At 30.6% G+C, this 12,260-nt stretch overlaps 1 protein-coding gene across 1 annotated transcript in view; it reads left to right on the top strand.

Annotated features, from left to right (window-relative positions):
- LOC142317424 (dyslexia-associated protein KIAA0319-like protein) overlaps positions 1–12,260 on the top strand; it is a 153,909-nt gene that overhangs the window by 73,328 nt on the left and 68,321 nt on the right. The window contains exon 6 of the mRNA XM_075353979.1: positions 6,390–6,528. Within this exon, the coding sequence (XP_075210094.1) occupies positions 6,390–6,528 (139 nt within the window). The remainder of the gene's footprint in view (positions 1–6,389; positions 6,529–12,260) is intronic.

Raw genomic sequence — 12,260 nt, 5'->3', positions numbered from 1 at the left:
TAGCTGTAACTCGCTTATGAAACGTTTTCGGGCCTATATTTATATGAATTTTTTCCCTAATTTTAGTTATAAAATCAGCTTTGGAGAGATTGCCATACAGTTTTGAATAACTCTGTTGTCATTATTATTATCTTTTATGACTGTATTGGATCACTTTAGTCAGTCCATTATCCAAGTCTCTTTGATGGGACTGTTTTGGGCCTTGTGATTTTCCCAGTACTTTTTCATACATTCTAATCTTTCTGCCCTTTGTAGTGTTGGAAATGTTTGTCTTAGAAGCTTTTTTCTTGTGAGTGTGAAGCAAGTGTTTTTGTTCTTGATTAATTTTTATGTGTGGTGTCTTCTGATGTAAGACCAATTACTTCAGATCCTCTCTTATTTCTCTGATCCATTTGCATCCTTTCTCTGTGTATTTCAAGTCGAGATTGTACAGTACTAGCTGTCAGAAGTCATGAATCTTGCATCATCATGATATGTCCAAAGAATCGTATTCTCTTTATTGGGCACAAACTGCTAATGTCCATATTTATGGTACTTTTTATTGATGCAGGTTCTTCTAATTCTTCTTTCAGTTTTTTGGAGTCTGTCTGTCTTTGATTGTTCGTTCAGGTGGAAGAGTGTTTCTGCTGTATAAGTGGCTTCTGGTTTTGTAACTGTGTTGTAGTATCATATTTTTGCCTTTATTGATAGGCATTTTTTATTAAAATATAACAGGTTAATTTTTGAACTTTAGCTAGTTTTTTTGTTCTTATTTGGATTGAAATTTTTTTGTTTAGGTTGTTTGTTATTATTTATTCTAGGTATTTAAATTGGATTACTATTTTGATTTTATTAGCATTTATGTTTACTTCTTTTAATTGTGTTGGTTTTTGGGGCGTAATTTCTGTCTTTTCAAATGATATTTTAAGGTCAGTTTTATTTGCAATATTTTGAAGTTCTAATATCTGTGATTTAGCTTTGTCGATGTGATTAGCTAGCACCGATATTGACGCCTAGTTGTCGGCAAAACAAGGACAGTTTGTTTTGATTTTTCGGCCTAGTTTTACTTTTGGGGGCCGTTTTTAACCCATTCCCTCTTAATTTCTAGAGTACAGTTGAATAATAGCGATGGGAGCCCACCGCCTTGGCGCAGTTCTATTTTGATCTCAAATGGTTCCTAGAGCTCGCCTCCGAATTTTATCTTCGACTTGTGTTTGTGAGGGTCAGTTTTATCATGTTTATTAATTTGGTATGTAATCTGAGATGTGTTAGAATTTTTAGTAGGAATTCTCTGTGGATGCAGTCATAAGCTTCAAATCTACAAATGTTATCACCATGTCTGTGCTTCTTTCTTCTTGTAATCCATTATTAGCTTGAGATATGATCTGGTCTGGACAGTTCCTCCTGGTCTGAAACCTACATTGTATTCTCCCAGTTTTTTTTCAAGTTCAAGTTGTGGACTGATCCTGTTGAGGATGATTCTTGAAAGAATTTTGTTTGTTGTTTCTAAGATTCCCCTGCAATTGTTAGCATCTGTTTTGTCCCCTTTATTGTGTAGTGGGTGGATGAGGGCTGTCGTCCAGTGTTCTGGTAGTTCTTTGATCCAGATGTTGACAAGCTGTTGATGAAGGGCAGTTTTTACTGATCTTCTTGCATGTTTCTAGATCTCTACACAAGTCTGATCTCCTGCTGCTTTGTAATTTTTCATCTTACACAGTTTTTAGTAGACTTGTTTTATTGTGGGAGGAGGGTTGATGTTTTCTGGTTGTATTGTTATTGGAGTGTTGGTGTTGAAGTTTAGGAGTTCTGTTGATTTTTCATAATTTAGGAATTTGTTGAAATATTTAGCTAGGATTTCTGCGTTGTCTTTATTGTTATGAGCCAGTTTAGTGTTTTAATTCTTTATTAAAACCATACTTTGTATGGGGTTTGTATTTTTGGAGCTGATTTTTGAAGGTTGTTTTTGATTTTTGGGATTGGTAAAATAGTCATGTTTGATGTCTTTTCTCCACATTTGCTGTTCCACTATTGATTTTTTTTTTTATGGAATTTTATTGGGGCTTATTCTTCTGTGAATTGTTTAAGGTTGTTGACTAGATCTTTGAATTTATCTGTAATTGTTATGTTTTCGATTGCTTTATGGTGATTTTCATTCTTGATTAGTTGGTAGGGTCCATTTTTCTTTTAGTTTAATGGTTTGGTTTTGTTGCTTTCTTTGGGCTGTAAATTTAATTTTAATTTTGAGTACATAATGATCTGAGACTGTGTCTACTCCTCGGAAGACTTGTATCTTGTAGATCTCCTTTTGGTAATGTTTGTCTATGTAAACATAGTCTAGTTGCCATTCTCCTTTAATGTAGTTGGGGTGTTTACAGGTTTTGAGTTTTTGAGGTTTCTTCTTGAAATATGTGGGTTTGGAAATTAGGTTGTGGTTTCTGCTGAGCTCGATGAGTCTCTGTTTGTTTTGGTTTGTTTTTTTTTTGGGTGGGTCATTTTCTGATGATGTTGTAGTATCTTCTTTCTGTACCTAGTTGAGCATCAGTGCTAAATTGATTAATTGTTTAACATGGTTTTTGATGATGTTATTTATAGTCCAGTCGAGTAGATCCCAGAACTTTTGTTTCTTTGGGGTCTTTTGGAGAGTTATTTTTATTATTAGTGGGTGCATGGACGTTTATTATTGTGTACATTTTATTAGATGCTTTCAGGATCAGTGTTGAGATTCTTGGAGATTGTGACTTGAATTATTGTTTGTAGTTTATTATTTTTAGGCTGACTAAAAAACCTGTTCTAAACTGTGGGACATTTTTCATCACTCTCTTCCCAGGTACTTCGTAGAGCCTATATCCTTGAAATTCCCTGGCATCGTGGTCGTTGTTTCTTACTTCCTGCAGACCCATGATGAGAATTTTGTGTTGTTCCATTAGGCCAGTTATTATGTTTAGTTTACCAATCTGCATGACCAAGTTTACATCGTAGGTGATTTACTTCAGTTTGAATTTTGGACTTCGTAATTTTCTTGTTCATGTGTTTGTGTTAGGGAATTCCAGTCCTTCTGATTGCATGTTATTTTCTAAATGCCAACCCATTGTATTCAAATGCTGCCTTCTCTGAACTCTGGTGTTGCTTGGTTCAGCCGGTGGAAGTTTCCTTAAAAGACCTTTTGTGGTTGACTGTCAATGCGTCACCTGTAGTGGGATTAGGGTCCTGAGTTAAAACAATAGCTGTGATCTAGTGACGTGATAGCAAAGTGTGATTTGATGATAAATGAAGCTGTAGAGTTTGTTTGGATTCAGTTCACGAGAAAAATTTCTGCTATTTTTTTCCGGATATATCCAGGCACATAAAGGCTCAATCTGACTTTTGTTAAAGTTTTATTTTGGAAAAAGTTACTAAGTCTGATCCTAAACATTACACCTGAATCACTCTGTATATAAACAAAGCTAAATAAAATTATATTTGTTTGAATTGCATGAAACTGTTAATTCTAAAGCAGTTTTTACTAGTGTCAATGGAAAAACTTTAAAAGATTAGAATTTCATTTCAAGGTTAGAAAAACTCTTCACTAGTGAGTTTTAGTTATTCTTGTAATTCCAGAAATTGTTTATTTACTGATTGTTGATTAATTCTTACAAATTTTATTTGTAAGAAATGATAAATAGAATTCCTGTCCTTAATAATTTTGATACTAAAATGATAATCTTTCTGAACATTTATGATTTTTCACCTCAGATGTTTGAGAATGTTTTGAGAGTACCCTTAATTAATTCATTGAATTTGATTGTAGAGGTAAATGTTTAGTGTTACTTCCTAAAAATTTTATTTCATTACGTGTAAAAAAATGTACAAAAGGGTACAAATTTAGTAAACAGTGCATTTAAAATTATTATGGTCAAAGGAAAATATTAATATTTCACTTACCATTGCATTATTTGATATCTTTAGAGTTTGTTACATATTTCTCTTATCCTTTAGTACTTAATATTCTACCTGGTTAATATTTTTCTTTTTTATTTATTTATATTATTTTCAGGTTTATTTTTATTATCAAATCCTTTTTAATAAATTTTAAATTATTAAATTCTAATAATTAATGTTTGTTTTAATTTTGATTTGTTTGCTATCAGTAGATTATGCCTTGAAAAAGTTTTTTTTTGTACTACTGTTTTTATGTACTTATGTTTATTTCCGGCTCTTTTTTTTTGGGGTGGGGGGCAAAACTGTTTTATCTTTCTAACTTACATGGAGTATGGAATGTCCTGTTTATTCCAATAAATAAATTATATAAACAAATTAAAAAAAAAAAAAAAATTGATGGATGTAGGGTTTATCTTCTGAAATTTCTGGCACTGTAAAAAGACTAGGTAAAAAAAAAGAAGTAAGAAATATTTAGATACAAATTTCCATGTTAATTATGTTTTTAAGAAATTATATATTTGGTTATTTTATAATGATATTTAAAAAAATATAAATTTTAATGAATTTTGATTTATATAAAAAAATGTATCTTTTACTCACGTCTGATTTTTTACATTATTAAAAAGATTAACATATTCTAATAAAAAAAATACTTTTGAAAAAATAATTAAAAAAATTTCATCTCATTTTATAACTTGTGGATAGAACTGGAGAAGTCTTGTTGGCTGGTGTTATTGTTAATCCTCTGCTGTGGTTGGACCTTATGAACTTTATTACTTCATGGCTGTGGCTGGACTTACTAATTTCCTTACTTGATGTCTGGGGTACAAAAAATGAGTTGCCAAAAGCCCTGGAAACTAAGAACTAGTAAAAATTATAAAATTTAAACCACTATGTTTGAAAAAAAATTTACATTGCATAAATTTTATTTATGCCTCAGATTAATAGTAGAAGGAAGATTAAAGAAAAACAAACCAACATACTTGGCGTTTATAGACCTAGAAAAGGCATTCGATAACATAGACTGGAATAAAATGTTCAGCATTTAAAAAAAATTAGGGTTCAAATACAGAGATAGAAGAACAATTGCTAACATGTACAGGAACCAAACAGCAACAGTAATAATTGAAGAACATAAGAAAGAAGCCGTAATAAGAAAGGGAGTCCGACAAGGATGTTCCCTATCTCCGTTACTTTTTAATCTTTACATGGAACTAGCAGTTAATGATGTTAAAGAACAATTTAGATTCGGAGTAACAGTACAAGGTGAAAAGATAAAGAAGCTACGATTTGCTGATGATATAGTAATTCTAGCCGAGAGTAAAAAGGATTTAGAAGAAACAATGAACGGCATAGATGAAGTCCTACGCAAGAACTATTGCATGAAAATAAAGAAGAACAAAACAAAAGTAATGAAATGTAGTAGAAATAACAAAGATGGACCGCTGAATGTGAACAAGCGAAACGAGCCTTCAGTAAGAAATATAATTTGTTTACATCAAAAATTAATTTAAATGTCAGGAAAAGATTTTTGAAAGTATATGTTTGGAGTGTCGCTTTATATGGAAGTGAAACTTGGACGATCGGAGTATCTGAGAAGAAAAGATTAGAAGCTTTTGAAATGCGATGCTATAGGAGAATGTTAAAAATCAGATGAGTGGATAAAGTGACAAATGAAAAGGTATTGCGGCAAATAGATGAAGAAAGAAGCATTTGGAAAAATATAGTTAAAAGAAGAGACAGACTTATAGGCCACATACTAAGGCATCCTGGAATAGTCGCTTTAATATTGGAAGGACAAGCAGAAGGAAAAAATTGTGTAGGCAGGCCACGTTTGGAATATGTAAAACAAATTGTTAGGGATGTAGGATGTAGAGGGTATACTGAAATGAAACGACTAGCACTAGATAGGGACTCTTGGAGAGCTGTATCAAACCAGTCAAATGACTGAAGACAAAAAAAAAAAAAATTTTTATTTGGGGAAATCGATTACTAAACTTTTAGAAAAATGCTTTTGTTTTAGATTATATAGTTTACTAACTTCGTTTTTAACTAATACTTACAATAAGTAATATTTATAATAAAAATTAATTAACTTATCATTAATTCGAGCCCCAAACCCTTCTACAGTTCAACAAAAAATAATTTGCAATTATAAAAAAAATATTTAAAAATATATTTTTTCAAAAGAAAAATTTATCTGATCATATTAACTAGCAGTAGTATTAATGAACTATTTCCTGTATACTGGATTTCGTTTCACTATCCATGTTAACATTTATTGACTAGCATAAGGGTCATTTAAAATATACTGATTTATACCCAATCAGTGCTGATTGGGTCATACTGGTTCTAAGAAAAAAAAAATGAGATCACACATTTTTGAACGATCCGGTTTTATATGTTTAATTGATTTTTCTAAATCTTAGTGGTGAAATAATTTGTAATTTTTAAATTTCTGCTAAATTTTAATTGATTTTGTTTTGAAATAGGTTTTTGGTGAAGGAGGTGTTGAAGAATCGTCTAAAACTCCTGTGAAACAACTTGTGGTATCAGCATTATCTAAAGAAGTTCGTTTACCTGAGAATGAAGCCACATTATCTGCTTATACTGTTCCAGCTGAACAGCCTGGTATGTTAGTAGCATTGTGATTTTTGTTAAAAATTTTATTCTATTTATAAATTATTCAATATTTATTTTATTGTAATATTTTATTTTTATAGCTAAGTAGTTGAACATAATAACATTTGCAGAAAAATTTGGTAGTAGAAATGATAAGTAAATAGTTAGAAATTATTATGTTATTATCTTATTCATATGTTGGTTTGCTTGGCATTTCTCTCGCCACTACCCCATTCGGTTGCCCTAAAGCATAAGATCGAGTGTCTGTGCCACAAACGGCTACTGAGTCACGAAACAGTTTAGCGACCAGTGTCCTAAATAGCTTCTATAGCTTACCTAACAGTGTGAGTGGACTAAGTGTGATGTCATACACCACCGGCTTATGTGTCCCAACCCCTCCCTTGTCATATATTTACTAAAATGGTTAGGCGCACTCCGTCAATTACTAAAAATATGTATGACATCCGTAAATTAAAATTTACATTGTCTAGACAGCAATTCGCTGCCACGCCTAGGTCGCTGAATGCCAGCAAGTATCTGTCCACCATATTAAAGTGCTTGGAGCATTAATTGGCTGTGATCAGCCATATATCTCTAGGTTAGCTTCCAACAGCAGTGCTGTAGGAGTCTTTCCCTTAAGTAAACTACTGATGTCTGTTGAACATAGTAACCGCATCAAGGAACTCTCACACGGTCCGACAATGTGGCTCTCGCCACATTGACTCGCTGCTTGTGAGTGGCCAATTATCCCCTTGACCTCAAAGTTTCAGCGTCTTATTTATTCATATTCCAATTTATTGATATTCCAATTATTCTCCTAGGATAATCAAATCAAATTGATCTTGTTTGCAACAAAATCAAATTGTACCGTATTACTTTGAAGGCACCCTAATAAAATGCTAAGCTTATCATTATTATTAAATATTTTATGCCTAGTAACACTTCTGCCTGATACGGAAGATCATCTTAAGGCTCTTAAAATGTCAGAAAAAATTTCACACTATAAAAATTGGAAATGGGATTGTTGTTTGGTATATATAAATATGAATCACATAGACCGATATTTAGAAAATTAAAAATGTTAACTTATCCATGTGTTAATGCCTTTATAAATTTGCAGTCTGTACTAAGAAAGAATGGTCATTCATTCATAAAAAAATAACAGTATTCATCACTAACATAGACTTAAAGAAATTAATTGTTTCTGTTGCCGTTTTTAATAAATTAACAGACCATTTAAAATATTTTCTCACCGATTTACTTAAAATACAATTCAATACTCTCTTTTACAGAAACAGTGTGACTTTGTTGATGAATTTTTAAATAATATTAATAAAAATTTATGAAACCCTTAATTTTCTTCATCTTCATTTAATATGTACATATTATGAGGGTGTTCAGCTCAATCTGGGACTATTAATTTTTATTAAATGCAGAACACATATATGATAGTAAAATACTTTTATTTCTTGACGTAATCCTCTGCTACATTTATCTCAGCATTTCACTAGTACTGTTTTGATTTCAGGGTGAAATGAAGACCCATGTTTCACCGCAGATAAAAATTTGATCGAGAAAAAGCTGGTCTTTTTTGTCAAAAGGTTCCTTTAACTCTTTGCTGATTTGCAATCTTTTTTGCCGGTCAAAAACAGAAAGATTTCTTGGTACCGTACGTGCACTAACCTTAATAAACTTCAAATGGTCGTGAATAATTTTGTTTACCTTTCCCAGAGACATGTTTATGGCTTCTGCAATTTTCTGATAAATTATCTGTTAGTTAACAAGGATGAGTTCGTCCCCTTGTGAATATTCATGGGAATAACTGCAGTAGGCTCTGAACCATCTTGACTGGGATTGTCACTCACCACTGATTTATGGGCTTCTTTAAAACGTTTGCACCATTCAAATATTTTTCTGCGACTAAGAGTCTCATCAATGTACTATGCAAGAAGTCGCTAATAAATCTCATCCAGTTTCACACTTTTATTACAAAGCACTGTTCCTTATATCCATTCACTACATTGGACGCCATGTTCTTTACGACTGACTTGTTTTTTTATCGTTGTTTCATGCCAGCATGCCATGCGGTAATATCTGAGATTTGTACCTTATGTGAATAACCAATAGAATGTGTAGGAATCCCGGATTGAGATAATGTTCCTTGTAAATTAAATAATTTTCATTGTTGTCTTCTGAATTATTTTATAGCTTTTTTTTCATATTTAGTCATTATATGTGCATATTTACCTCATTGTTATTTCATGTGATAATATTTTAAATAGTAATTTAGTTTTAAATCACATGATTTTTTTTAATCTTATTTTGTGGATATTTTGATACTGTTCTAATGAAAATTTTATGACAGTTTCTCTTGATCGATCCAAGCAAATGCTGGGGAAACTCTTTTTTGACATGTGAAGTAGCATATTTATCCACTCCCCCCTAGTAAACTGTTCATGTTTTGTTGTTTCAAAAGTGAATTTTTTTCATATAAATATAGTCATATTAAATTCTAGTATAACTCTTCAGCGTCTTTCTTTTCGGGTGAATTCTTTTGTTGATTTACTATCAGCCTAATCACTTTTATTCAATGTCTTCATGGGTATTTAGAACTAATAGAACTTAGATTCTGTATTAATTATTTAATATATTAAAAATTCTGGTTATTTATGAAAATTTGAAGTGAGGAAGATGTGCAAGAGTTTTCAGTAACTGTACAATGAAATTGTTATCAGATAATTCAGGCTTTTTGTTTAATCTTTAGTATTATTTAAAACTTGTTGATAGTGTTTTGTTTATAAGGGAAATGTTTTAATTTTATATTTTGAGTAAATTGATGTTGATTTAAATGATAAATGTTTTCTTGTCGGGTTTTATAAAATTGATATTGTTGTTTTTTAAGAATAAGCAACTATCTTTTTGCATTCATGAATATTGTCCGCTGATAAATATCAGTATATGAAAATATAAAAATTTTAATTTATCGTATATTGGTCTACATGATTCATATTTATGAGTGATAAACAATGTTCTGACAACCCACTTTTATATTTGTATTTGACTGTTTGAGGAAGCACCTAAATAATTATCTATTTTAGATGATGATATATGTAGACATGGTAAACATGAATAATGATTACAAGCTAAGCTTGTGTCATCAGTACATCAATAAAACTAAGCTTGTCATCATTATTATACGTTTAAGTTTGTAAATATTTTGTAAATGCTAAATGTTAATAATATTTTGTAAATGCTTCAAAACAAAAAGTACAGTTAGTTTGATTTTATTACAAATGAAAACAATTTAATTGTTCTACAAGAATTTGCCATCTAAAAGACTCAAAAACATAATGGGAAACATAAAGTTTGTCATTGATAGGAATATTACCCACATGATAAACAATGTTACATCCATCTGAAAAGCACAGTGCAGTTATTTCGTCCATAGCAAAAGTTAGATGAATAATTTTTTAAATTGCTGACAGATTTTCTATTTTTTTAACTATAATAAAAATACAGTGATGTCATCTGCAAACAGGATAAAAATTAATAGTTTACAATTTTGAGACAGATCATTAAATAAGTAATAAGAAAAGCATTGGGGCAAGTACCTGCAGTGCTCCACATTCTATATCTTAAGCGAGAACCTATGTTTCATTTAAATATTTTTATTGAAAGATGAAATTTTATTAACTGTTTGTTTATGGATTGAAAGATGTAACTTTTAATCAGTTGTAATCAATTCCACTGATCCTTTACTAATTCAATTTTTTCATCAGTAAAACTGTGGAACTAAATCAGATATTGTGATTGCAAAAAAATTAATCATGTTCTCTTTTTCTTTATTGTAATCACGAAAAATTTCGGTTTTCAGATTTCAATAGAAATATCCGTTTTGATCATCCCTGAATCCATTTTGACTAGTTTCGGCATAATGTCTGTTTATATATATTTCACATAACTCAAAAACAATTAGCTGATAGAATATTGACATTTTGGATTTAGGACTGTTGTAACATGTAGTTGTGCATCTCCCCTTTTGATTGCAATCGACTGGACCAAAAGTGTCTAAAAAACGACCAAAATCCAAAACATTTAGATTTGGACTTTTTCTTAACTGCAGTAATAAGCCCTCATTGAGAGCTTTTTCAATGATCATAAGTGATCATTATTAGATAAGAATCATAAGTGGTACTTGTTTTCATTGATTCCAGAGTTGGAGCCCAATAAAATTTTAATTAATGAAATATTTTGGATCATATAAGGGGAAGGCCAATTGGCAAGAATACGACTTCATTTCCTTTTCTTTTTTCTAACTTTTTTTTTTTTAATTTAAATTATTGATTTATTAACAATTATTAACCTTTTCTCATCACAATGATCCGCGGTTGATTAGCGCTCCGCGAAAATATGTTTGTATCTGATTGCCTCCCTTCATAGTCTTATGCTACTCACTTGTGAAAAAAATTTCAAAACATTACAGTATATTAAAGAGATTTAACCGATTCTGACCAAAAAAAAAACCGTTACGATTGGATTTTTTATGCCTGTAACAAAAAAAAAAATTGAAACAGTACAAAAATTACGATAATTTATTTGCAGAATTTTTTTTGGGCATTTCTACCGCGTTTTTTATTAGCGAAATTTTTTTTTCCTATGTGTTTATGAAACATAGTTTGCTGATTTTAAAAATATTACTTTCAAGCAAATCGGTTGAAAATTGGGCAAAATATGATGAAAAACCCTTGTCATAAATCACAGATTAGTAACATATGTTAGTATAAGTGAAAGTAGATTCAGAAAACTACGTTTTATAAAAATTCCCACCACTCAAAAGGCAAAAGACCATTAAGATTGACAAAAAACCATTTTTACTGTATACTGTTATTCATTACGAATCGATATGTGTTACATGTTTACCGATATCATTTGTCAGTAAAGATATTTATAGACCTCAAGTAAAAGTGATGTATTTATGACCACAAATTCCTTTTTTTTTGTGTGCCGTATATCATAATGTATTATGTTTTTCAATACTTCGATATGTTGCTAGTAAGATAAGCTATTTTTGTAAATAATAAATAAATCCGTAATCCTCATAGCAATTATAATACACAAGTCACACACACAAAGCACATTTCTGAGAAAAAAATGGTCATATCTTTCTAGTCTAAATAAAACATTTCACATTGTTTAAATGTCGTTCAAATTGTGTAATAAAACTGATTTCTTTGTGAATATAAAACAAAATAACCGACTTGGATGCCATATAAAATGATTTTGTAACAGCGTTTTAAAACTGACGCCGTACATAACCAGTTCCAAGGCTACATGATCTGAAAAGGTTAATCTGTAATTGGTAAAGTCTTTTACAATGAATAATAATTCAATAAGAGAAAAAAAGAAAAAAATGTAATTTAATAGCCGTATAAGGAAGTCATGTGGGGTTGTCCACATCAGATTTTTTTTATCTATGTTATTTAAAATATTTTCTAGAACCTGGGGAATGGCTGTGCCAATAGGCATTTTTTTCTTCTTAAAAATCATGTTAAAGATTAACAGTATGTTAAGGATTGCAAGAAATTTTAAAAGCTTTTTTCTTATAATTTTTGAAACATTACAATTTTTGACATGCTTATAGATTTTGAAACCGTTGATACTGAATGCCTTTTTTTAAAGTAATTTATATGATGGTTTGAAATATAAAAAAAACAAAATTTATTGAATTCTTTTGTTACTTT

The sequence above is a fragment of the Lycorma delicatula genome, chromosome 1, assembly GCF_047948215.1.
Source record: "Lycorma delicatula isolate Av1 chromosome 1, ASM4794821v1, whole genome shotgun sequence".
In the NCBI taxonomy this organism is placed as follows: Eukaryota; Metazoa; Arthropoda; class Insecta; order Hemiptera; family Fulgoridae; genus Lycorma; species Lycorma delicatula.
This window is presented reverse-complemented; position numbering and strand designations above follow the sequence as displayed.